This window comes from Ciconia boyciana, chromosome 11 (assembly GCF_034638445.1).
Source record: "Ciconia boyciana chromosome 11, ASM3463844v1, whole genome shotgun sequence".
NCBI classification, from domain to species: Eukaryota; Metazoa; Chordata; class Aves; order Ciconiiformes; family Ciconiidae; genus Ciconia; species Ciconia boyciana.
Genome location: NC_132944.1, coordinates 7,567,747 through 7,590,831, shown reverse-complemented (window position 1 = coordinate 7,590,831; position 23,085 = coordinate 7,567,747). Strand labels below are relative to the sequence as shown.

The 23,085-nt window shown below is 66.1% G+C and overlaps 5 protein-coding genes across 15 annotated transcripts; 3 read left to right on the top strand and 2 right to left on the bottom strand.

Annotated features, from left to right (window-relative positions):
- Positions 1 to 1,240: 1,240 nt before the first annotated feature.
- PARP3 (poly(ADP-ribose) polymerase family member 3) lies at positions 1,241 to 6,919 on the top strand. 3 transcript variants are annotated; one of them, XM_072875915.1, is made up of 11 exons: positions 1,241 to 1,349; positions 2,043 to 2,238; positions 2,448 to 2,573; positions 4,015 to 4,188; positions 4,561 to 4,696; positions 4,951 to 5,177; positions 5,343 to 5,489; positions 5,640 to 5,717; positions 5,978 to 6,155; positions 6,349 to 6,495; positions 6,614 to 6,919. In XM_072875915.1, the coding sequence occupies exons 2-11, from the start codon at positions 2,056 to 2,058 to the stop codon at positions 6,781 to 6,783; spliced, it is 1,566 nt and encodes a 521-aa protein (XP_072732016.1). In that variant the 5' UTR covers positions 1,241 to 1,349; positions 2,043 to 2,055; the 3' UTR covers positions 6,784 to 6,919. The 3 variants fall into 3 exon arrangements, with proteins under 3 accessions (XP_072732016.1, XP_072732015.1, XP_072732017.1); XM_072875914.1 differs by having other exon boundaries at positions 5,640 to 5,748; positions 5,955 to 6,155; XM_072875916.1 differs by lacking the exon at positions 1,241 to 1,349 and having other exon boundaries at positions 2,144 to 2,238; positions 2,424 to 2,573; positions 5,640 to 5,748; positions 5,955 to 6,155.
- Positions 6,920 to 8,244: 1,325 nt separating this feature from the next.
- On the top strand, positions 8,245 to 9,535 carry LOC140658290 (probable G-protein coupled receptor). The gene is given in 2 exon segments (XM_072876493.1): positions 8,245 to 8,295; positions 8,297 to 9,535. Coding segments are annotated over 2 exon segments (1,290 nt in total).
- Positions 9,536 to 10,835: 1,300 nt separating this feature from the next.
- Positions 10,836 to 17,239, bottom strand: PCBP4 (poly(rC) binding protein 4). 4 transcript variants are annotated; one of them, XM_072875586.1, is made up of 13 exons: positions 17,056 to 17,239; positions 15,374 to 15,506; positions 15,018 to 15,041; positions 14,907 to 14,939; positions 14,528 to 14,644; positions 14,290 to 14,418; positions 13,922 to 14,050; positions 13,615 to 13,689; positions 13,414 to 13,458; positions 13,148 to 13,223; positions 12,709 to 12,761; positions 12,087 to 12,256; positions 10,836 to 11,746 (listed from the first exon to the last, which is right to left on the bottom strand). In XM_072875586.1, exons 2-13 carry the CDS (start codon positions 15,467 to 15,469, stop codon positions 11,431 to 11,433), a joined length of 1,263 nt encoding a protein of 420 aa, XP_072731687.1. In that variant the 5' UTR covers positions 15,470 to 15,506; positions 17,056 to 17,239; the 3' UTR covers positions 10,836 to 11,430. The 4 variants fall into 4 exon arrangements, with proteins under 4 accessions (XP_072731687.1, XP_072731688.1, XP_072731686.1 ...); XM_072875585.1 differs by having other exon boundaries at positions 10,837 to 11,746; positions 15,374 to 15,489; XM_072875587.1 differs by lacking the exon at positions 15,018 to 15,041 and having other exon boundaries at positions 15,374 to 15,489.
- Positions 17,240 to 18,333: 1,094 nt separating this feature from the next.
- LOC140657899 (putative protein-lysine deacylase ABHD14B) lies at positions 18,334 to 20,951 on the bottom strand. Of its 6 annotated transcripts, none has more exons than XM_072875595.1 (4): positions 20,816 to 20,951; positions 19,554 to 19,763; positions 19,137 to 19,220; positions 18,334 to 18,791 (listed from the first exon to the last, which is right to left on the bottom strand). In XM_072875595.1, exons 2-4 carry the CDS (start codon positions 19,759 to 19,761, stop codon positions 18,349 to 18,351), a joined length of 735 nt encoding a protein of 244 aa, XP_072731696.1. In that variant the 5' UTR covers positions 19,762 to 19,763; positions 20,816 to 20,951; the 3' UTR covers positions 18,334 to 18,348. The 6 variants fall into 6 exon arrangements, with proteins under 6 accessions (XP_072731696.1, XP_072731694.1, XP_072731695.1 ...); XM_072875593.1 differs by lacking the exon at positions 20,816 to 20,951 and adding an exon at positions 20,472 to 20,624; XM_072875594.1 differs by lacking the exon at positions 20,816 to 20,951 and adding an exon at positions 20,320 to 20,459.
- Positions 20,952 to 21,247: 296 nt separating this feature from the next.
- Positions 21,248 to 23,005, top strand: ABHD14A (abhydrolase domain containing 14A). Its single transcript, XM_072875591.1, has 4 exons — positions 21,248 to 21,519; positions 21,667 to 21,782; positions 22,149 to 22,384; positions 22,657 to 23,005. Exons 1-4 carry the CDS (start codon positions 21,272 to 21,274, stop codon positions 22,837 to 22,839), a joined length of 783 nt encoding a protein of 260 aa, XP_072731692.1. The 5' UTR covers positions 21,248 to 21,271; the 3' UTR covers positions 22,840 to 23,005.
- Positions 23,006 to 23,085: the final 80 nt, after the last annotated feature.

The window sequence follows — 23,085 nt, the reverse complement described above, 5'->3', positions numbered from 1 at the left end:
GCCCTGGTAAAAAGTCTCTCTCCATCTTTCTTGCAAGCCCCCTTTATATATTGAAAGGCTGCAATAAGGTCTTCCCAGAGCCTTCTCTTCTCGAGGCTGAACAACCCCAACTCCTCCAGATTGTCAGTGTCCCTCTGGATGGCATCCCTTCCCTCGAGCGAATAAACCGCACCGCTCAGCTTGGTGTCACCTGCAGACTTGCTGAGGCGGGGTACTCAAACCCGCTGTCTGTGTTGCTGAAGATATTAAATAGGTCCCAGTATGGACCCTTGAGGGACACCACTCCTCACTGGTTTCCACTTGGACATTGAGCCATTGACTATAGAAGTGGGAAGTGGGGAAGCTCTGGAGAGGGTGGTGGGCCCATGGAAGGGCCCTTTTACCTACGGATCCAGGCATGGAGAAGCAAAGAAGACATAAAGGAAAGGGACTCCTCGGGGAAACACCTTTCCTTCTCCAGGCTCGACGCCAGCCACCACTTCCCCCTCCCGCTCGTGGTCTCCACTCCCCATGTTCTCGCCACCCTACATTCAGTCCTTCCCCGTCCCTTTGGCGAGGCAGCGGGTGGCACGCGGGGTGGGAGCCTCCGGTCTCTTCCTGCCACACCTTGCTGCTTACTCGTCTCGCCCGCCCTGGCGTGGGCTCCTCCGTGGGCTGCAGTCCCTTTGCAGGAGTACCTGCCTTGGTAAAACTAAATCACTTTTTCTGCCCCCGAGGGAGGACGCGGGGCTGTCCCCTCGCCTGCACTGCCTCAGGCTGACGTGGCCGAGCCCGGGAGCTACAAAGCCACCGATGCTCTGGCTCCAGCAGCATCGTCCCCTCCACGTCCCCAGCAGGAAGGGCAGCTCTGCCTCCTGCCCGTGCCACCGGTTCCCACCGGCTGCGCAGCCACTCCTGCCTGGGGACGTGCGCCTCTTATAGCAAGGCGGTTTGCAGGCAGGAGAAGGCAGCGATGGCTGCGAACCCTTCAAAACATGTTCAAATGCCAGAATCCTGTCCTCCTCGGCAGGGACCCAAGAAAAGAGATTTCACATGCAAAATGATGCAGGCTTTAACCCTTTCAAGACTGTTTTCTCTGTCCCAGACATGGCGGAAGGGGGCTGGCTGGAGAGGCAACCCGTGGCAGAGTCACCCCTCGTCCGCGGACCGCCTGGCAGGCAGGCAAGCAGGCAGGCAGGCAGGCATTGCCACAGGGTGCATGCGCTACCCGGGGGCATGACAACTGTTTCTGTTGTCATCCCTGGTCACTTCCTGCTCTTGCCTGGGGCTGCCTGACCTGCCCAAAGGCTCCTCAGCAGGGAACGGCTGTGCCTGGCAGCGGACTCTCTGGTCTCGGGCAGCAGGAGCAGGTAGGACACGGCCATTCCCTGCCCTGCTGCCCCCTTTGCTGCCCTCAGCACCCCCTGCTTGGCTGGGACCACAGCCAAGGGGGCACAGCAGGGACGGGGGGGGACACAGGAGATGAGGGGCTGCCCGAGCCCCCCTGTGCCCAAATCACAGCACCACGTCCTCTCCCTGCGGGGTGCTGCACCCCTTCACTGAGCTTGGGGGGAACTAGGGGCGGCATTGCATGGTTGGGGGGGGGCATTGCATGCTTTCCCCTCCTGCACGTCCCTGGCGGCACAGGGCTATGGGAGCCTTGGGGACACACTCGTGGGGGCTGGGGGTCCCTGGTGAGGCCAGGCTCCCCCCGCCCCTCCGGTGGACCCTCGACCTCTTCCAGCTCTTCTGACCTGAGTTTGCTGCGCAGGCGGCCGTGTCCCCCCCGCACTCCCCCTTGCCTCCGCATCGCTGGGCTGTGTCCCCCCTTTGGGCTCCCTTGGGGGCTGGAGGGTGCCAAGGGGCTCTTCCCCCCACCCCGAGCAGAGGGGCAAGGCTGAGACATTTCGGAGGGAGAGGTCCCAGCTGTGGGCTGGAGGCGTAGGGAAAGCGAGGCACAGCCCAGCCAGACTTTCCCAGAAGGGCGGCTCGGTATCTCTTGCCTCCTGCTCTGCTCTCCCTGAGGATTTTGCTGGGACATTAAGGCTGCGCTGTCCCCACAGGGGTGGCTTAGCCATGGCCTCCAAGCGCCACGCGTCCCACCCAAAGCAGCCGGATGGCAGGGGCAAGAAAGCGAAGGGGGGAGAGGAGGATGATGCCTGGAGCTCCACCTTGGCAGCCCTGAAAACCGCCCCCAAGGAGAAGCCCCCTGCCACCATCGATGGGCTGTGTCCCCTGAGCACGGCACCAGGCGCCCGGGTGAGAGGAGGGCTGGGGTACCCAGAGGGGCTGGCATGGGGGGACGTGGGCAGGAGGGATGGGGGGAGTCCCAGGGCAGCCCCTGCCCTGCTGACACAGGGGCAGCCCCAATTTTCCTTGCAGACCCCCCTGTGTCCCCGCTGGGACAGCTCTGCATGCCCCCCCCAACACTGCCCAGGTGCCAGCCTGGGCTGTGCTGCTCGCTGTAGGTCTACAAAGACTACGACTGCACCCTGAACCAGACCAACATCAACGCCAACAACAACAAGTTCTACATCATCCAGCTCCTCGAGCATGACGGTGCCTACAGCGTCTGGACCCGCTGGGGCCGCGTGGTGAGTCATAGAACCATAGAATCTTTTAGGTTCAATCAAGTCTAACCATTAACCTAGCACTGCCAAGTCCACCACTAAGCCACGTCCATACGCACCACATCTACACGTCTTTTAAATACTTCCAGGGACGGTGACTCCACCACTTCCCTGGGCAGCCTGTTCCAATGCTTGACAACCCTTTCGGTGAAGGCGTTTTTCCTAATATCCAGTCTAAACCTCCCCTGGCACAACTTGAGGCCATTTCCTCTCATCCTATCACTTGTTACCTGGGAGAAGAGACCGACCCCACCTCTCTACAGCCTCCTTTCAGGCAGTTGTAGAGGGCAATAAGGTCTCCCCTGAGCCTCCTTTTCTCCACTGAACAACCCCAGTTCCCTCAGCTGCTCCCCATCAGCCTTGTGCTCCAGACCCTTCCCCAGCTCCGTTGCCCTTCTCTGGACTCACTCCAGCCCCTCAAGGTCTCTCTTGTAGTGAGGGGCCCAACACTGAACACAGTATTCGAGGTGCGGCCTCACCAGTGCCGAGTACAGGGCCACGATCGCTGCCCTAGTCCTGCTGGCCACACTAGTGCTGATACAAGCCAGGATGCCATTGGCTTTCTTGGCCACCCAGGCACACTGCTCATATTCAGGTGGCTGTCAATGAGCACCCCCAGGTCCTTCTCTGCTGGGCAGCTTTCCAGCCACTCTTCCCCAAGCCTGTAGCGTTGCATGGGGTTGTTGCGGCCCAAGTGCAGGACCTGGCACTGAGCCTTGTTGAACCTCATAGAATTGGTCCCAGACCATCGATCCAGCCTGTCCAGGTCCCTCTGTAGAGCCTTCCTCCCCTCAAGCAGGTCAACACTCCCGCCCAACTTGGTGTCACCTGCAAACTTACTGAGGGTGCACTCGATCCCTTCGTCCAGATCACTCATAAAGACATTAAACAGAACTGGCCCCAGTACTGAGCACTGGGGAACACCACTTGTGACTGGCTGCCAACTGGATATAACTCCATTCACCACAACCCTTTGGGCAGTCCACCCTGGCACCACTTGTCCTCCCCACCACAGCTGTCCCCACCCTGCCTTGGGACCCCCAAGGGTTGGGGATGAACCTAGTGGTCCCCATCCCTTGTTTCCAGTCCCAAAGCGAGCAACCAAGTGGCCCTGCTATAGCCCCTTGTTGGGGGCGGGCTTCAAGGGCTTGCCCCCACACAATGGTGTCAGCCTGGCCAGGGGACATGGCACCTTGTCACTGCAAGGTGACCCCAGCAAGAAGTCCTGGGTGTCTCCCTGAGCTGGATGGACCCCCAGACCCAGTGCTAGTGGCTCGGCATGTTCCTGCTCAGTGCCCTGCAGCCCCCCCATCACAGCCCCCCTGCTCCCAGGCTGCTCCCCCTGGCATGGGGCTGGTGGAGCAGGGATGCGGGGAGGGTCTTGACCGCTGCCATCCGCTGCCAGGGGGAGAAGGGCCAGTTCAAGCTCATGACCCCCGCCTCCCTGGAGGCCGCCAAGAAGGACTTTGAGAAGAAGTTTTGGGAGAAGACCAACAACAGATGGGCGGCGAGGGAGAACTTCGTTGCCCAGCCGGGGAAGTACACGGTCATTGAGGTGCAGCCAGGGCCCAGGCAGGAGGTGAGTGTGCCGGGCAGCCAGGGTGTCACCGCAGTGGGGTGGTCCTGACATCCCACCCCTGGCCCACTGGGCACCAGCACATCCAAGTGGGTCAGCAGGATGGGGTGGGTTTTGGGAGGGGTCTGGGTGCGAGCTGAAACAGCCTGTGGGCAGAGATTTGGAGCTAATGGGGTGAGATGGAGTGGGAAGACATCCCAGGCAAGAACCACGGGCGTCTGGGTGGCATCGGTCATGGGACGTGGAGGCAGCGCCTTCCCATCGCTCTGCTGCCCAGGGGACAGGCTCTCCCCACTGAGACGGGCAGCCCCAGTGCCGTGCCCCCGCAGCCTCCCGTGAGCTTGCAGGTGGTGCGGTGATGCTGGGGGTCTGCAGGTGGATGGTGTGGACCGGGACAAGGTCTGCAAGCAGCGGGTGCTGCCCTGCACCTTGGACAAAGCCACGCAGGACCTGGTGTCCCTCATCTTCAGCAGCGACATGTTCCGGGATGCCATGCAGACCATGAATATAGGTAGGCGGTGATGGGTGGCACGGGGTGGGTCCGGGGGTTGCAGCCGGGGGGGTGCAGGTGGGGAGATGAACGGGGCAGAGGGGCCAGTGGATTTTGGAGCATCCCCACTGACAGCCCGGCACCTGGTGGGACTGTGGACCCCTCATGGCGGGTGCCGGCATGTGCCTGTGGTGATGCTGGAGGTTATTAGAAGTAGCTGTGGGGCAAGTGGGGCGGATGGGTTCACCTGCGCCCTCGCCTGTTGTCCCGGCCAGACATGAAGAAGATGCCGCTGGGGAAGCTGAGCAAGCAGCAGATTGCGAGGGGCTTCGAGGCGCTGGAGGAGCTGGAGGCCGCGCTGCGAGAGCAGCCCCCCCAGGCCGCCCGCCTGGAGGACCTCTCCTCCCGCTTCTACACCATCATCCCCCATAACTTTGGGCGGGCACGGCCACCCCCCATCAACTCCCCTGACCTGCTGCGTGCCAAGAAGGACATGCTGTTGGTGAGATGTGTGGCATCCCCCCCCCAAGGAGGGCTCCTGCCTGTGGGGCAGGGAGGTTCTGGCAAGAGGCAGGTGCTGGCAGGAGGCTGGGCTTGCCCCGGTTGGTCCCCCCCGGCATGGTGCCCAGCACCAGCGCTGAAGATGTGCCCGGTCTGTTCCTGCCAGGTGCTGGCCGACATCGAGGTGGCACAGAGCCTGCAGGCACAGAAGGTGAAGGAGGAGGAGGAGGAAGTCATCCATCCGCTGGATCAGGATTACGCCCTGCTCTGCTGCCAGCTCTCCCTGCTGGACCTGGCTTCCCGGGAATACCAGGTGCCGCTTGTGCCATGGTGCCCCATGACCAGGAGCAACCATGCCAGGCCTGCGGGCACCCCGAAGGTCCCCACTGCCCCAGGGGGACTGTGGGCATTGCTGGGATGGCTGCCTGTGGTGACACCACTTTCCTGCCTCCCTCCCTGGCAGCTGATCCAAAACTATGTGACACAGACTGGGCACAAACTCTACATCCTCAACATCTGGCAGGTGGCCCGAGATGGTGAGGTGAGAAGGAGCTGCTTATCCCTGTCCCACGGTACGGAAACCCTGGTTGCACCCCAGGATGGAGCTTTGTCTGCATTAGGGCTCCGGGCATCTCCACCCAGGGAGGCTTGAGTCCAGCTGGCCAGGGGCAAACGAGCACCCACTCCCCTGCCCCTCCAGTCTGGCACTGGGGTTGGGCTAGGGGGGTTGGCTGGCAGTCTCCCACCCCCAGGCACCCACGTCTCCCTCTGTGGACAGCCCTTAGCTCTGCATCTCTCCAGGATGAGCGCTTCAAAGCCCACGACCTCCTGGAGCACCGGCGCTTGCTTTGGCACGGCACCAACGTGGCGGTGGTCGCAGCCATCCTGAAGAGTGGGCTGCGCATCATGCCCCACTCGGGTGGGCGCGTGGGCAAGGGCATCTACTTCGCCTCCGAGAACAGCAAGTCAGCCTGCTACGGTGAGGGTCCTGGGCCCACAGAGTTTGTGAGAGCCCAGCTGCCTTCACGTACCCCCTGCCAGGCAGCTGCTGGGCATGCCAAGCCCCTTCCCTGCCATGGCAGCCAGTCCGGCCATGCTGGGGTGGCCTGGGCACAACCAGATGGGAACGCCAGGGCTGGTGCCATCATCCCCATCCCCTTATCCCATGGCAGTGGGCTGCACATCCAATAAGGTTGGCATCATGTTCCTGGTGGAGGTGGCCCTGGGCAAGCCCTACCGCATCACTTGTGATGACCCCACGCTTTGTCAGCCGCCTGCTGGCTACAACAGCGTCCTGGCCTGTGGCCAGACGGAGCCGGGTGAGCCTGGGACAGGACGGGGTGTGAGGTCTGTGGGCCTGGGGTGGACACGGGGCGGCGGGGGAGAGAGGCTAGATCGTGGGCTTGACGTGGTGTTGGGGGGTGTGTTCTCACCCAGACCCTGCGCAGGATGAGGAGGTGCTGCTGGATGGCAAGAAGGTGCTGGTGTGCCAGGGCAAGCCCATCCCCATGCCCACCTACAAGGACTCCTCCTTCAGCCAGTCCGAGTACCTCATCTACCAGGAAAGCCAGTGCCGGATCCGCTACCTTGTCCAGCTCCGCTTCTGAGGGTGCCCGGGCACCGGGCGGCCCCGTCCCAGCACCCACCAGCCTGAAGCACAGCAGTCTGGACTCTCTGGCCACCCCACCTGGGGCTTGGCAAGGGACAGGCTGGTGTGGGGACAGAGCCTGCTTTGACCATGAATAAAAACACCGTGCCTTGTACCGAGCAGTGCTGGCACTTTCCTGCCCAGCGAGGCGGGTGCAGAGTGGGAAGGGTGGTGGTGGGTCCCCGCAGGGATGGTGGTGGGTGGCTGTGGAGGGGCCGCAGCCTGTTGTGGCCGTCCGGTGCTGGCAACCTTCAGGTGAAAGCCGGTGGCTTTGTGAGCCAGGCGCCCTTGTCACCTTAGCAAGGCACGTGGCTCATGCCCATCACCGTGGCATCAGAGCTACAGAGGACGAGCAAGATGTGCTGCCCTGCCTGGGCGTGGAGGAGCTCATCCCTCCATCCGGAGGGTGAGCGCCTGCCCCCGCTCTGGTGCCATGCTCGGTGCCGTGCCTGCTGCCCTGCCCCAGCCTGGCGCCCATGCCAAGCCCCTCTCCGCACTCACGTGTGCCCCCCAAACACGTGTCCGGGTCCTCAGGGTTCCACGGAAGGGCAACTCCCAGCTGCATTACCCGACGCCCCATGGATGCTCCAGAGCATCCGTGGGCCAGTGGGGAGGAGACCTGCCTGTAGGTCTGTCCCCTGAGCCTCGGGGACCTCGGGGCTGAGCTGTCCTTGCAGAAGGACCAGGCCTGGCGCAGCGGGTGCCCGTGCTGGGGGGGGGGGCACAGGGCTCAGGGACCCCGGTCCCCCCTTCCCGAGCCCCTGCCGGCTGCTAGGACCCAGCAGCTGTCCCCATGGGACCGCCACGAGTGCAAGCAGTGCCGGCAGCGCCGGGAGTGACAGCTGGTGCCATCCGCAGCTGGCGGGCTGCAGGCAAACAGGATGACGAGCGGGTGACGGGGCGCGGGGAAGGGGGAGCGTGGCCTCGCACGGGGGCCGGCAGCCCCCGTTCTGCTGCGGGAGCAGCACCGGCGAGAAGGACCCCAGCGAGGAGGGGAGCATCACCCACCTCCCCAGGAGCTAAGGTGCGCTGGGTCCCCCCACCCACCCAAGGGTGCCCCGTGGCCAGAGCAAGGAGCAGGGATGGGGCAGGCGGGTTCGTGCTGTCCCTCCTCAGGGAGAGGTGGGGTGGCTGGGGCAGGGGGACGGGGTGTCGACCTGGCACGGGTGCCGGCGGGTCCCGGCAGTGCCATCCCTGGCCAGGTTGAGGACAGACTGGATGCCAGCCCTGGGCTAGGCAGGGTGCCGTGACCTCACCAGGCACCTCTCCCTGCTCCAGCATCACGGGGGGGTTCAGGTTGTCTCTAGGTTTCTCTGTGGCTCTTTTTCATTTTGGTCCTTCTCCTTCACGCCCTGCTCCCTTCCCCAACAGGCAAGGTGAAGACAGTGGCCATGGTTGTGGTGGGGTTTCCCTCTAAGGGATGCAGGAGAGGAGCCCTTGCTGCCCAGGCACCGGAGCTGCTGGCTTAGCCCTCGGGGGGGATGGCGAGCCGAAAGGGGCTGAACACCACGGACGGCCTACAGCCACTCTCCGTCCCCGAGCAGTCCATCGCCCAGGAGGTGGTGGGCCTCCTCTGCATGGTCCTCCTCACCCTCACCGCCCTGGTGGCCAACACCGTGGTGATGGTTGTCATTCTCAAAACCCCCCTTCTCAGGAAATTCATCTTCGTCTGCCACCTCTGCGTGGTCGACCTCCTCTCTGCCATTTTCCTCATGCCCCTGGGGATCATCTCCAGCTCCTCCTGCTTCAACAGGGTGATCTACAGCATTGCCGAGTGCCAGGGCCTGATATTCCTGAATGTCTGCTTCATCAGTGCCTCCATCCTCACCATCTCCATCATCAGCGTGGAGCGGTACTACTACATCGTCCACCCTATGAGGTATGAGGTCAAGATGACCATCAGGCTCGCAGTGGCCGGAGTGATCTTCATTTGGGTCAAGTCTGTTCTCATCACTGTCTTGGCACTGGTGGGCTGGCCTCAAGGCAATGGAGCCACCAGCGCCAGCCGCTGCACAGTCTACTGGAGCCCTGGGGCCCACAAGAAGGTTTTTGTGATCATCTTTAGCATCGTCTGCTTCGTCCTGCCCACCATCATCATCTTTGCTGTCTACTGCAGTGTCTACCGCGTGGCCCGGATGGCATCCCTGCAGCATGTGCCCGTGCCAGCACAGGCAGCTGTGCCGAGACACCGATCCGACTCCATTGCCAGCCAAGTGACCATCATCACCACCAGGAACCTGCCGCTGCCCAGGCTGATGCCAGAGCGCTTTTTGGGAAGCAACAAGGCCATCCTCACCTTGGTCCTCATTGTGGGACAGTTCTTGTGCTGCTGGCTGCCCTTCTTCGCTTTCCACTTGCATTCCTCTGTCGCCGCTGGCACGGTGGGCGGCGGGCACGGGGAGATGGTGGTCACCTGGATTGCCTACTCCTCCTTTGCCATCAATCCCTTCTTCTATGGGCTGCTGAACCGCCAGATCCGGGAGGAGCTGGCCCGGCTCCGGCGCAGCTGTCTCAACCGGCCGCTGGGCCAGGAGCTCTGTCTTTCCGTCTCGGAGGCCTCTGTCCAGGAAAACTTCTTGCAGTTCCTCCAGAGAGCGAGTTGCACGCTGGAGACCCATGCCAGCTGCATCAGCCCCAGCCCCAGGAACAGGCTGGACCAGACCAAGATGGGCTTCCCCATCCCAGGTCAAGTTCCTGAAGAGAGCAGCTGAAGAGCAGGGGGCCCTGTTCCACCGTGCTGGGCAGGAGGGTGGGCAGGGGACCTGCCAGGGACCCATCGGACCTGCTTGGACACAGCCTCTTGGATCTGGAGGGGTTCTTGTTCAGGTTTTGCCTCTTCTCTGAGCTTATGGTGGAAGATAGTTTCTCTGCCCGGAGAAGACAGCAGATCTGGGGAAGCCTCATCTTCCTTCTGCGGGCTGGGATTGTCTCTGGCTTCACCAGCACACCCCAGTTGCATGGACGGGCTCTCCTTGGGACATGGGAAGCCAAGGGGCTCCTGCACAGGGGCAGAGGAGGGAGCATCTCCATCTCTGTCACCCTGCTGGGGCCGCTCACGGCCAGCAGGGAAGAGCAGAGGTCCCTTGCACCCTGCCCAGGAGCAGTGGCCCAGCTAACACCACTAACACCAGTAACACCAGGGTTCCGGGCACCCCGCTGAGCCTGGACTGCCGACGTGGAGCCCTCCATCCTTGGCTGTTTAACCCAAAACTAACACCTGGGTGGAGGAGCTCCTGTCACCCGTGGTACTTATCAGGGGGACACCACCCGCGGGGCTGGCTCTGGCTGTGTCTGTTTTTCCTGCTGGCGTGGCAGCATGCGATGCCCACGGCCATGCCCGGCCGTGCCCTCTGTGCCCCCCAGCTGGCAGCGGCCGCCCCTTCATGGGGGGATGCTGGCTGGCCGGGGGTCCGTGCTGGGCTGTTTATGGACACAGCTGTCCAGCTGAAGCCCAGCCAGTGGTGCCATGTGCCAGCCGAACCGGGCTGCCGGCCAGGGGTGCGCTGGGGTGGACGCGACGGCACAGGGTGGCAGCAGGGGGGGCCGTGCAGGGTGTCCCTGGGCAGCGGCAGCCGGAGGGGACCGGGAGCCACTGTCCCCCTTCGGTCTCATTGTTTCTGCAGGGCTTGGGGACCCTCCCATGCAGCCCCCAGTGCAAGCAAGGGGAGTGGACCCTGCTTGAGGCGATGCTGGAGGGGTACATCACCCCCAGCCCCCCCAGCAAAGGTCCCAGGGATGGTGCTGGCACAGTGGGTTGGAGACTCCCCTGCCCCATAATAACTGGGGGGCTGCGGGAGAACTGCCCCATGGCCTCGCAAACTGCCCCATGGCAGGAAGGGGGCTCAGGGAAGACCCCCAGAGAGACTGGGGCTGAGGGCCAGCTCCTCCCTGGCCACAGGGCTGCCCCTCCGGCCACCACCCCGTGTCCCCAGGAGCTGGGGCTGCCCCTGGTGTGGGGGGGTGTCTCCACCCAGGGTAGGGATATTATTATTTTTTTCTTGTAAATTTTATCTTTTTATTAAACCATTGATAAGTTACAAAGAAGGAAAAAATATAGACTTATATATACAGCATTTCCAAGCCAGCAGGGACTGGTTCCTGGATGGGGTTGCTGGGAGGCGATTGCCCTGAGGTGGCCCAGGAAGGGCCCCCCACCAGAGCCAGGGGACAGGGGACCCCCAGAGAGGCCAGGCAGCCCCTCATCTGGCGGGAACCTCCTTTTGGGAGCCAGCCGGAGGGTGGGCAGGAGTGGGACGGCAGGGTGGGGAGGGCGAGGGGCTGGAGGCAGAGGTCCCGCCCCGGCACAGGGCACTGGAAGCGGGGACCACAGGCTGGCAGGGACAGCCCCCCCTGCCCCAAACCAGGGCATGCGGTCCCCGTGCAGGAAAATCGGGGAGGGGGGGCCGGCAGCAGGCAGCGGAGCAGCCCTTTCCTCCAGCAGGCATCGCCACCGGGAAGACCCTTCCCTTCCCTGGGGTGGGGGACAAGGGGGACCCTCCCTGGGCACGGGGCGCCTGGCAGGGGCTGGGGGACAGGGTGGGCAGCAGGGAGGCGTCCCTGGCACTGGGTGGCAGTCCAGACCCCCTTGCCCAGCCACCAGCGGGGCTCAGTAGGGTGAGAACTTCTGCCGGTCGGCTTTCTTGGTGCCATTGGCTGCCGAGATCTTGGTCGTGTAGGTGGCGGTGCCGCCGTTGGGACCCGCCACAGAGGATGGGGACAGCGCCAGGAAGGACACCGGCTTCAGACCGATGAAGTTGGAGAGGGAGATGGTGTAGGGGGTGCCCAGCAGGGCTGGGGGGGCTGGGGTGACAGCGGGCAGCGCCGCGCCGGAGCCCGGGGTGAGGGGCTGAGAGAAGCCCACACCAAGGTCCACGGAGCCAGGGCCCGGCGGCACCTGGGAGGTAGATTTGGCCGTCTCTAAGCTGGGGAAGCAAGCGAGAAGGGTGGGGTGGTGAGCACCACGGTGACGGAGTGGGTCCCCCACCCTGACCTGCCCGTCTTAGGGTACGGGGAACGTGTGCCCCATCCCTTGAGGGACAGGTCTCCATGGCACATCCTGGGCATCCTGCTGGTCTAAAAAGCTGGGGCTCAAACCCCATGGGGTCCTGGGTCCCGCACCCACCATCGCAGGATCTCAAAGCACCACCCAGCTCATCCTTGCTGAGGATGCTGGGGGTGGCGTCCCCCACAAGCAGTGTCGGGGTGCTGGGGAGGTGTCACGCCTTGCTAGCAGCCAGTGTGTCCCCCCAGGCTGGCACCTACCAGGCTGTGATGAGGTACTGAGCCAGGGTGATGCTGACGGGGGACCCCGTGATGGTCACGTGCCGCTCACTGGAGCCCTCGGTCTGGTTCCCGATCTTGATGTGGGCGCCTGACATCTGCCGGATCTCGCTGATCTTGCTGCCGTGCCGGCCAATGATGCAGCCGATGAGCTGGAGGAGCAGGGACCAGGGTGAGCTGGGAGCAGCTGGAGGAGCCACGCCGAGCAGGGAGCTCCCAGAGGCTCACCCCGCCACCCGCTACGCCTGGGAGGAGTGGAGAAACTGAGGCAGGCACCGGGCGGGCAGGGCACTGCTTTCCTTGGGCAGAGCCTCCTTTTTGGTCTCACTCAAGCCCCACCTGGCTGGCATCGCTGGGCTGCCACATCCCAAGGCTCTTCCTTGGCGTTGGCCAAGCCCTTTCTCCCTCCCGTGCCTCAGTTTCCCTTTTCTTCCAGCTGCTTCTGCCCCAGCAGCCCCTCCTGCTCCTGAGCTCTGGGGGCTGAGGCAGAGCCTCCGACTGTGTGGGGCAGTGGGTGCTGGCCCCTGCAAAGCAGCTGCAGGGTGGGACACATGGGTGGGGGCAAGCTGTGGTCTCCCTCGCCATCCCCGGGACCCACACGTACGTCGTTGGGCACCAGGAACTCTTGGGAGCTGCTCTGGGAACTGGTGTCCAGGCCTGGAGGGAGAGACAGGGATGTTAGTGGCGGGGGGCAGGTCTCCAGCAGCTCTGTGCCCCCACCCCAGCACCGCGCTGGGCCAGTCAGTGGCCCTGGGGACAAACCTGAAGGATCCCTGGGGAGAGGCAGGGAGGACGGGACATGGGCACCAGTCATAATTTGGTGCCGGTGCTCCCCCACTGCAGGGTTGGGGGGCTCCGGTGGGTGCAGGGACGCCGGGAAATCAAGGACAGGGTCATTCTGGGGGGCAGGTAGCCATGCTGGGGGGGCCAGGACCGGAGAGGGTGCAGGGGACGGGGACCCCCTCATCAGGGCCAGGTGACTGGGTGGGTCAGGGGGGGCACCCCACACCCCCAGCCCTGGCGGGGGCACGGGAGATGCTCACCTGGCACCATGGAGGGTGCGTGGCCCAGGGAGGCGAAGGGGAGCGTGTGCCCTGACAGCTGCTGCAGCTTTGTCACCTGCCCGGGCCGTGGGAGGAGGAGGAAGGAGGCATTAGCGGTGATGGCAGAGGGTCCCCTGTCCCCTCCCGGGGCTGGACGCTGGCACCCAGTGCCTCCCAGGACGGGCATCCCCAGCAGTGCCCATCCCAGAGGGCGCAGACCTGGTGCCCATGGGAGCAGGGGTTGGCTGCCACAGGGACAGACTCACCTCGGCGGGGGACACCCCGCTGTACTGGCCCTGCATGGAGAAGCCCTGGGGGGGAAGGAAGGGGCATCAGTGGGGGGCCAGGCAGGGACCCTTGCCTCAGGCCACCCCCCCCAGCACAGGGAGCCCACCCGGAGTCGCCCTCGCCAGCAGAGGCTGGGCCCCCAGCCACCCCGAGCCCCCGGGGGGGCTGCAACCCCTTACCTGGTTGGCAGAGAGCAGGATGGTGCCCAGGGAGAGGCCAGGGTGGTAGGGAATGGTGGCCCCCTTTGGAGGCGACTGGAGAGGAAGGGAAGGAGATGGAGGGGACGAGAGATGAGGTTGAATGCCCCTGCAGCCCCCTGGACCCCCTTTGTCCCCCCCACACCCCCAACAATCTGGGCATGGCCCCCAGCACCGCCGAGGCAGGGTGCTCTTATGGGCTTCAGCACGGGGGGACCCTGGTGCCTGGGTCCAGGTGGGCACAGGGAGCCCTGGGTGGGGGACAGGCAGCGCGGGGCTCGGCGGCTACCTCCAGGATGACGGCGCAGATCTGCCTCACGCACTGGATGATGGTGTCTGGCACGCCCGAGACGGTGACGGCCCGTTCGGTGGAGTTGGGCAGCAGGTCACCGGCCACCTGGACCTGCGCCCCTGTGCTCTGGGCAGGGCAAAGGGAGACGCTGGGGTGCCTCAGCCATAGTCCCCCAGGGCTCAGCACCTCACACCTCCCCTGTTCCCTCCTTGGTCCCTGGGGACCTTTGCAGGACCCGCAGGGTGATGCTCCACTCCTGCATCACCTCGCACAGCTCCCGCAGGACCGCGGCAGCCCCCACGCCGAGGGCTCCATGTCCCCCGAGAGAAAAGGGGAGCCTGCACCCAGGGCACCCTCAGCCTCACCTCCCGAATCTCCCGGATCTTAGCTCCTGCCTTGCCGATGAGCGAGCCACACTGGCTGGCCGGGATGACGAGGCGCAGTGTCACCGGCGCTCTGCCCGCTGCTGCCCCATCGCTCCCCGCTCCCAGGTCCTGCGAGGCAGTGGGGGAGACGTGGCATTGGACCCTCATGAGCCCACCAGCATGGGGCGAGCGCTCCCGGCTCAGGGGGCACCCGGCAGGGGTGGGGGGGGCTGCCTACCTCCTCCAGCTTGAAGGCGATCATGGAGACGGCGCGGAAGACAGCGTCAGTGGAGCCGGTGATGGTGGTGATGCGCTCGGGGCAGGACCCCTCCGAGATGGTGATGCGCGCACTGCTCTGGGGATGGTGTCACACCCCGTCAGAGACATCGTGGGCCCTGAGCTCGATGTGTCCCCCCCAGGGACATTGGGTGTGGCCTTGATGCCTGGGGACCTGGGCTTTCCCCCTCCCACCTGCCCCAGGCAGCCTTCCCCGGGGTGCAGCCATGTCTCCCCTGGGTCCGCCTGGGAATGGGGGTGGCCAGGGCTCAGCACGTGGGAGCCACCAGGTGCAGGCAGGACAGGCAGCAGGACCTGGCAGCCCCCCAGCACGCTCTTACCTGCTCTCGTATCCTCTTAACAGTCTCTCCTTTCTGCAGGGAGAGGAACAGGGCGGGTGGTCAGGTCCAGGGGAGCCCGGGGCTGGCAGTGCCCTGGACCCCAAATCTTACCTTGCCGATGATGCTGCCGATCTCCTGCAAAGGCAGAGACGAGGGTGGCCCCATCAGCAGGCAGCTCCCTGCCTGCCACATCCCTCCTCTGCCCACAGCTTGGCCAACAGGCAACAGGCAGGCCTTGCCCTGTGGCCACTGGGACACTGGGTGGCTTGCTGGTGACACTGGGGCATGGGAATGGGCCCCTCCCTGGCTTAGGATGGGGGAAGAAATCCTTCTGGGAATGCTGTTCCCAGGGGGATTGGCAGCAGGGGAGGAAAAACAGGGCATGGTGAGGAGCTGGTGCTCCAGCATGGCCCCCCCCCGGGCATTGCTGACCCCCCCGAAGCAGCACCAAGCCCCCCCACTGTTACCTTGCCGTGCATGAGCATGCGGAGGGTCAGGGTGATGCTGAGCTCCGTCTCCTCGGGGCTGCTGCCCACGCCGCTGGCTCCGTCCGGCGATGCCATGGCGGGAGGGCAAGCTGAGCCTGTGGGACATGGCAGTCTCCAGAAAGGGGGGAGGCCACAACTAACCCCCCCCCCTCAAATCTGCAGCCCAAAGAGCACCATGGCTGGGAAGAGGGGAAACTGAGGCAGGGGCAGCACTGTGCCCTCCTCCGGTGGGGGAGGCTTGCCATGGCCCCATGGTACCCGGGGCCCCACCAGCATCCTGCACCCCTTCCGGGAGCTCCCCAAAGGGACCTGCCACCACATGTCTGCCCGAGCCTTTAACCCGGCCTGCGCGTGGCCCTTGGCCGGAGCCGGCACCTCCATGAAGCCAGGAGCTGGATGGATACCGGGGGGAAGTGGAAGAGTGTGGGGAGCGTGGCTGTGGGGTTCGGTTTGCAGGTGCTTGCTGGGGTGGTGACACACGGGGTGGGGGCAAGCAGAGGTGGCCTGAGTGGTCCTGCAGGCTGTGCGAGCCTTCCTCTTCCTCCTCCTCCCTTCCCCCTGCCCGTGCGCAAAGGCCCAGGGGAAACTGAGGCAACCTCCCTGACAGGAACCGCCAGCCCGATGCAAACCACGGGCGTGATGCCCAATGCACGATGCTGCTGCACCCTGTCCCCCTCCCCGAGCACCCCAGGGCCCCTGCCCGGACCCTGTGCCCGGGGGACAGGGGTGGCTGGGACCCCGCAGTGCCAGCGCGGGGCTGGGAGGAGGACAATCGCCGTGTGTCCGGGCACGGGTGGGCGGCTGCGGCACCGCTGGCTCCCGGCAAGCCGGGTGATGCCAAGCGGCTTTGAAACAAAGCACCCGTGTTGGGGCTGGGGCCCGTGTCTGCGGGCATGGCGGGGGGGGGGCAGTTATTTTAGGTGCTGGCAGGACTCGCCACCGCTACGGCACATCTCCTGCATCAGAGTAATGGGGGGGGGGGGGGGGGGGGGCAGTCGTCCCTGTACCCCCTAAGCGCTACGGCTTGCACCCCCGGGGTGGTTTGGACCCTCCATCTTCACTCCCCCGTTACTGGGGGCTGGAGAAAGGGGGAAAGGCTGGGGAAGGGGGAATATTCCCCTTCCCGGTGGAAGGGAGCCTGAAATGGGGGGGTACCCCCCTGTAGCCCCCCTCCTCGCAGCGCAGGGAGCCGTGCGCGGTGCCAGCAGGGGCGGGCAGCCTGCCCGGGTCCCCGTGCCCCCGGGGATGAACGGCGGCAGGGACCCGCCGGGGACAAAAGACCCCGCCGGGGAGAGGACGGGGCTGGCGGTGGGGCAGGGGGGAGGCGGCGGGGCCACGGGTGTCCCCCCCCCGCCACAGGCAATGTGGGGGGTCCTCGGGCAGGGGGGTGCTCTCCCCCAGGTGAGCCAGGCTGGTGGGGACGCCGAAGGCCCCGGTGATGGGCACAGGCCACCTGCCCCGCTCCCGTCCCACGGCTGGCACCGGGACAGCCACGAAGCCGGGCACCGCCCGTCCTTCGGGGCACCTTCGGGTGGCAAAGGGAGGCGACGGGGGGGACAGGAGGAAGCCCCCACCCCGTCCCAGGGGGAACCTCTCTCCGCTCGCCCTCCCGGCCGCCCCGAGCCCCCCCCCGACCCCGCGGGAAGGGGCCTGGCGGGTACCTTTCCGTGCGCCTCGTCCCTCCGCCGCCGGCCACCCCGCTCAGTGCCACATTGTCCCCGGAGGCGCCCAGTGACACCCGGGGCAGGAACAATGAGCCGCTTGACAGGCCAGGGCCAGGCTGGCAGCCCCGGCCCCCACCCCGGTCCACGCCGGGGCCCCCCTCGCTCTTCCCCTCTCCCACATCCCTCCCTCCGGGATCCTATTACAGCGGATAAGAGACACTAAAAGGAACAATGCACCCTGGGTAAGGCCATCTGCCACCGCTGGGGACATTCCTGCCCCCCGCCCCCCCCTTGGCTCACACATCGCCCCTCTTTGTAATTGCGGTCGGTTTTTTTTTCCTGGAAGCCGATCAGCTGGCAGGGCTCGAGGGCTCAAGGACACCGGAGCGGGCAGGGACGGGGCGGCCGGCACCCCGGGGCCCGCCGGCACCCAGGGGTGCTGCTGGAGGGGGCGCCTGGAGGGCGGGGGAGGGGGCAGGAGGCACCCCTGTGCGTGGGGGGCTGCAACAAGAGTGCTAAACGGGGTGGGGGGCAAGGGATGCTCCAGACAGGGGTCCTGCCTCACTGCCAGGGCGGGGACCGGCTCCTGCACCCCTGGCGCTGCCCCGTGCCCCCTGCACGGGTGCCCTGCGCCCACAGCCAAGTGCCCCCCCCCCCCCCCCCCCGCTACCTCCCCCACTAAATCCTCCTGGGCCCTGGCGTAAGCAGCTAAAGCCCAGGCAGGCTGGGCGAAGGGGGGCCATGGGGGGGCACCCCACTGCTGGCTCCATCTGGGCCCCCGAGTGCCCGGTGCAGCAGCACTGAGGCGGGGGAAAGGCAGGTGGTGGGCAGGGGGCTTGTCCCCCCGTCTGTCCGGCCAGACGTCTGTCAGGCCTCCCCGCCCGGCCCCCCATCTGTTCATGGCAGCCACTCGTTCAGCAAATCCCCCCCCCCACCGCCTCCCTGGGGCACTGGGCTGCTGCCGCCGTGGGCAGGAGCCTGCTGGGGCTAGCGGTTCCCTTTTAAGCCCCTGTGGATTACCCTGGGCTTGGGTGCCTGCCAGGAGGGGTGGGAGGAGGAAGAGGAGGATGAAGAGGAGGCCAGCAGGCCGGGGACACAGGTGCCACCACCCTGGGGGACCTACCTGTGCCCAAACACAGCACCGGGGACCCCTGGGCACCCTGCGAGGCTCCTGGGGGTCCTGCCAGAGGCGATGGGTGGGCTCCAGAGGCCTCGCAGCCGGCACTCACCCACCCACAGGGCAACGCTTCCCAAATGTTCCGTCCTTTGGTGGCTGCACTTCCCCTGCTGTCACCCCCCAGGTGTGTGCAGGATGGTGGCCATGGAGGCGGTGGGGATTGGGGAAGGAGGCGGGAAGGGTGGAAAGAAGCAGGAGGAAGGTGGCAGGAAAGTGGTGGTACAGCTTGGGGTTTTATTTGGTCCCAAGGGAGGCTGGGTGGGGATGCCAGGTGAGCAGCTGGGTTGGTGCAAGGGTGTGTGCCCAGGTGGAGGGGTGGGTGGGCTGGCCATGTCCCCCAGCCCCGTGGACCCCTCCATGCAGCCCATCTCGCTCACTCCAGCTGCTGCAGGAAGGCCAGGAGCCCACGGTGCCACTCGTTGGGCTTGTCCAGGTAGCAGGCATGTCCAGCGCCCTGCAGCACCAACACCCGGTGCTCGGGGAGGTGCTGCAGGTTCTTCAGGCTGGCCTGCCCCAGCTCCGCATCCTGGTCCCCGTACACGATCAGTGTGGGCGTCTGCAAAGGGGGGAACACACCCTGAGCCTGCCAACGGCACCCAGGCACCTGTTCCTTCTGGCTGGGGACACCCTGGGACCAGGATATGGTGGGGAGACACTTGCCCTTCTCCCCTGCCCACCACAAGGGGAAACTGAGGCTCAGACTCCTTGATCTCCTAACATCCCCTCTTTCCCTCCTGCTACCCTACAGTCACGTTCCTTCACCATCACATTCCCCTTTCCCAGTGGCAATGGGGTTTCTGGCCTGTTTGGTCTTTCCCCTGCTCAACCCGGGTGCCAGGGGCCCCTCCTCACCGTCCCCTCCCGGTTCCCCCACCTCCCTCAATCTCCCTCCAGGTCGTACTTTGATCTGAGCGTACTGCTCCGCCGTGAATTTCTCCGTGCAGATGGGTGCCACAGGCACATATGCCTTGAGCAGGTGGTTGTGCTGGAAGAGGAAGGGCAGGGAGTACATGCCGCTGAGCGACGGGCTGATCACCACGGCCGGACCCAGGCACAGAGCCTCCGAAACCGCTTTCAGGAAAGCCCCCGGCGCTGGCTGGCCCACGGGCGCCGGGGCCACAGCATCCTTCGAGCGCCCCAGCCCTGAGCCATGGGAGACAGAACTTGCCCTGTCACACTCTCCGCTGCCTTGCGACAGGGAGAAGCTGGCACAACAGGACGCCGGGGTTGCCATCCCAGCACCACGAATGCGAGTGGCTCTATAGGCTCCCCCCGGCCCCCACCTTGCTCCGGGGCCGTGCTCTCCACCGTGCCTTACCCGGCAGGTCGATAGCCACCGCTCGGTAGCCGTTTTCGGCCAGCATGGCAAGCGTCCGCAGCTGAAGCCAGGTGTCAGAGGAGAAGCGAATGCCGTGCAGCAGCAGCACTGTCAGCTTTGGTGCCTGCTGGGCCGGCTCGGCTTGGCGGTAGAAGAGGGTCTGGCCCTCCACCGTGAGGGTGCTCTCGGTGACCTGTGGGGCGGCCATGCCTGGGGGTGCGGAGAGCTGTTAGGGGGGCTGAGAGGTGGAAACGGGCCCGGTGTGCGCGGCGGCCCTGCGAGGCCTAGCAGAAAGGCCGGCCCTGGTGGATGCTGGTGTCCCGGCGTCGAGGCCCGGTGATGGCGGGAAGGCAGGCGGGGCTGTGGCGCGGGCACCGGGAAGGCGGGGGTTACACTGGCATCACCCTCTTTTTGGGGGACACCGGCGGGGGACTGGCCCCGGGGTGGGTGCGCGGCGCTGCTCGCTCATGCCAGCCGGGCTCACGGGCCCGCCCCTGCCTCAGTTTCCCCTCCCGGCGCTGGGCCGGCGGTCCTTACCTGCTCCTCCGCCCCCAGCGCCGGCCGCCGCTCGCTGCCCGCTCCCCGCCGCGCCCCGGGGCTGGGGGTGCCGCGCCCCGGGTCCAAAGGCCGGCGGTGCGGGGGAGGCGGAGCGGCGGCACCGCCTCACGGAACGCAGGGCCCGGGGCGGCCCCGGAACGGCCGCCGCCCCGCCGAGCCGAGCTCTGCCGAGCCGAGCCGAGTGCAGCCGAGCTCCGCCGAGACCCACCTAGCTCTAGCCGAGCCGAGTTGAGCCGAACCGTAGCCGAGCTCTGTCGAGCCCCTTCGAGTCCGAGCCGAACCCTAGCCGAGCTCGAGCCGAGCCGAGCCGAGCCCTACCGAGCCTTAGCCGAGCCCTACCGAGCCTTAGCCGAGCCCTACCGAGCCTTAGCCGAGCACTGCCGATCCTTAGCCGAGCCGTGCCGAGCCTTAGCCGAGCTCTTGCCGAACCGAGCCGAGTCCTAGCCGAGCCAGCCGAGCTCTGCCGGGCCACGTAGCTCCGTCGAGCCCCTCCGAACCCTATCTGAACCCTAGCCGAGCTCTTGCCGAGCCGAGCCGAGCCCTAGCCGAGTCGTGCCGAGCCCTACCCGAGCCCTGCCGAGCCAGCCGAGCCCCTACCCGAGCTCTGCCGAGCGCCGCCGAGCTCTGCCGAGCCCTTGCCGAGCCGAGCTCTAGCCGAGCCGAGCTCTAGCCGAGTCCTGCCGAACCCTACCCGAGAGCCCTACCCGAGCTCTGCAGAGCCCCGCCAAGCCCCAGCTAGGCCCCGTCAAGCCGGGGCTCCTCTTCCGGCACCGGCCGTTCTCTCCCGAGACCTCGGCCCCGGCCCGGTGGGGCCCTGCCGGGGGGTCGGTGCGGCGGGCGGGCCCCCGGCTGACAGCCCTCGGGGCCTGCAGCGCTGCGGCCTCCCGCCAGGCGGAGCCTGGGGCCGCGGGCGCGGCGCCGTGAGGGCCGGGGCCGGGGCGGGGGCCGCATGTCCCGGCGGGAGCCGAGGGGCGGCGGGGCCGGCGGCCGGAGCCAGCGGGAGCTCGGGAGGCCGGGGCCGGGCAGGGCTGCCAGCGCCGGGCGCGGGCAGGGCCGGAGCTGAGGAGAGCACCGTGGTCTGGGGCCCGCCGCCCCCGCAGCAGTGGGGTTTGGGGCTCCCGGCCCCTGGTTGCCATTGTCCTTCTCCAGGGGGAGCGGAGATGCCCGCAGCCCGCAGCCGCCTGGGGCTCCTGCTCCTCGGGGTGCTCCTCACCCTCGTCCTCTACCTCCTGCTCCCGGCCGCCCAGCACAAGCAGCACTCGGCAGGCGCCAGGCCTGACGAGGGGAAGCGGGGCCGGCGGGCAGCCAACGCCACCGTGCGAACGGGAACGACTGCGGGAGAGCCCCCCGTCTTCTACAGGGAGGTTTCCGCAGGGCCCCAGGCCAGCAGCACCGCCAGCCCCGGGAGGTGGGTCAGCCCACCAGCTCTGGTGGTGGAGGAAGGTGGGGGGTGACAGGCCCTGGGGTTTGGTCTCCACCAGCCCTCATGGCTGCTGGACGCCTGTGGGTACGGCATCTTCCCTGAACCCCTTCCCACCTGTCTTCCCCACCGCAGGCCCGATGTCCTGTTCCTGCACGGCCAGGCGTTCACCTCCAAGACGTGGGAGGCCGTGGGCACGCTGGCACTGCTCGCCGGAGAAGGCTACCGTGCGGTTGCGATAGATCTGCCCGGTAGGACCATGGCACTGCGCTTAAGTTGATCCCTCTGGGCAGCTCCCGTCCCTCGCCTCAGCCACCGCTGGGCTCTGGACCTCTTTAGGGAGGGCTCTGGACCTCTTTAGGCAGCTAGCGGCGGTCCCTGGGGCAGTGTGCCTGGGATTTGGCTTTGCCCCGGGGCATTGACCTCCATGGGCACCCAAACCCTTTGGCTGGGGCTGGCTCGGTCCGGCTGGCACGTGGCTGTGGCTGTACAACCGCTGGGGCTTGATCGGGTGCCCGTTTTTTGCCAAGCCAGCTGAGCCTTGAGGGGAGAGACCACTGCAGGCTGCACAATCCCCCCTGCCCCGCGCCCACCCAGTGCCCTCTGCCCCATGCCAGGCTACGGGAATTCGCCCCTGGCGGAGATGGTGACCACGGCACAGGGCCGGGTGGCTTTCCTGGACCACGTCCTCCAGGAGCTGGGCATGCGGAGGCTCGTTCTTGTCAGCCCCTCCATGAGCGGCCGCTTTGCCCTGCCCTTCCTCCTGGCGTGGGGGGACCGGCTGGCCGGCTTTGTGCCTGTTGCACCCGTGGGCACCAAGGACTACGCTGCTGAGCAGTACCGGCAGGTCCAGGTGAGGTGGGTTGTTGGGCTCCTGGGGTGTCCCTGGGTGCTGGCGAGCTTCGTGGGCCAGCTGGCTGGAGGGTGGCATGGAAGGTGGCCCTGTTTTGGGGTGAGTGAGGGGGGCCTGTGCCCCCCCCAGCTCATGGAGGGGCTGGCACCTGCCTGCCCTTGGCTTTGCCAGCTCCCCGTGGTGACGGATGGAGGTGGGCATAGCCCAGGGGAAGCGTGGTGGCCATTTCCCGCTCTGACAAGTGCTCTGGTTTTCTCTCTCCCCTTACCAAGACGCCCACCCTGATCCTCTACGGTGACCGTGACACAAGCCTGGGTCCCCAGGCCCTGCAGAGCCTCCGGCACCTCCCCAGGCACCGTGTGGCTGTGGTGCCCGATGCCGGCCATGCCTGCTACCTGGACAAGCCGGAGGACTTCCACCAGGCCCTGCTGGGCTTCCTGCGCCAGCTGAAGTGAGCGCTGCCTCGTCCCCTGCCGAGCGGAGGACGGGGGGCCGGGCTGTCCCGAGGGACTGGGGGCACAGGCGGCTGGCGTGAGGGCTACTGTTCTCTTCTGGGGTGTCCCCAGGGTGGCGGGACGGGGTGTCGCCTGTCGTGAGGCCAATAAACCGATGCTTCTCTGCTTTCTGCGTGTGTCCCCAAGCGCCGCGGGGCTCCCCGGGCTCCAGCCCCATCTCTGTGTGGGGCAGCCCCATGGTGTGGG

Excerpts from the sequence above, each read along its gene's own strand:
- PARP3 (XM_072875914.1), top strand. The coding sequence starts at position 2,056 with ATGGCCTCCAAGCGCCACGCGTCCCACCCAAAGCAGCCGGATGGCAGG. Across the intron at positions 2,574-4,014 it reads GGACCCGCTGGGGCCGCGTG|GGGGAGAAGGGCCAGTTCAA; the intron begins GTGAGTCATAGA and ends ATCCGCTGCCAG. Across the intron at positions 4,697-4,950 it reads CATGCAGACCATGAATATAG|ACATGAAGAAGATGCCGCTG; the intron begins GTAGGCGGTGAT and ends TGTCCCGGCCAG.
- PCBP4 (XM_072875586.1), bottom strand. The coding sequence starts at position 15,469 with ATGGCATCGCCGGACGGAGCCAGCGGCGTGGGCAGCAGCCCCGAGGAG. Across the intron at positions 13,690-13,921 it reads TCTGCGCCGTCATCCTGGAG|TCGCCTCCAAAGGGGGCCAC; the intron begins GTAGCCGCCGAG and ends CTTCCTCTCCAG. Across the intron at positions 13,459-13,614 it reads TCCTGCTCTCTGCCAACCAG|GGCTTCTCCATGCAGGGCCA; the intron begins GTAAGGGGTTGC and ends CTTCCCCCCCAG.
- LOC140657899 (XM_072875595.1), bottom strand. The coding sequence starts at position 19,761 with ATGGCCGCCCCACAGGTCACCGAGAGCACCCTCACGGTGGAGGGCCAG. Across the intron at positions 19,221-19,553 it reads GGTGGCTATCGACCTGCCGG|CACAACCACCTGCTCAAGGC; the intron begins GTAAGGCACGGT and ends TTCCTCTTCCAG. Across the intron at positions 18,792-19,136 it reads AGCAGTACGCTCAGATCAAA|ACGCCCACACTGATCGTGTA; the intron begins GTACGACCTGGA and ends CCCCCTTTGCAG.
- ABHD14A (XM_072875591.1), top strand. The coding sequence starts at position 21,272 with ATGCCCGCAGCCCGCAGCCGCCTGGGGCTCCTGCTCCTCGGGGTGCTC. Across the intron at positions 21,783-22,148 it reads GGTTGCGATAGATCTGCCCG|GCTACGGGAATTCGCCCCTG; the intron begins GTAGGACCATGG and ends GCCCCATGCCAG. Across the intron at positions 22,385-22,656 it reads AGCAGTACCGGCAGGTCCAG|ACGCCCACCCTGATCCTCTA; the intron begins GTGAGGTGGGTT and ends CCCCTTACCAAG.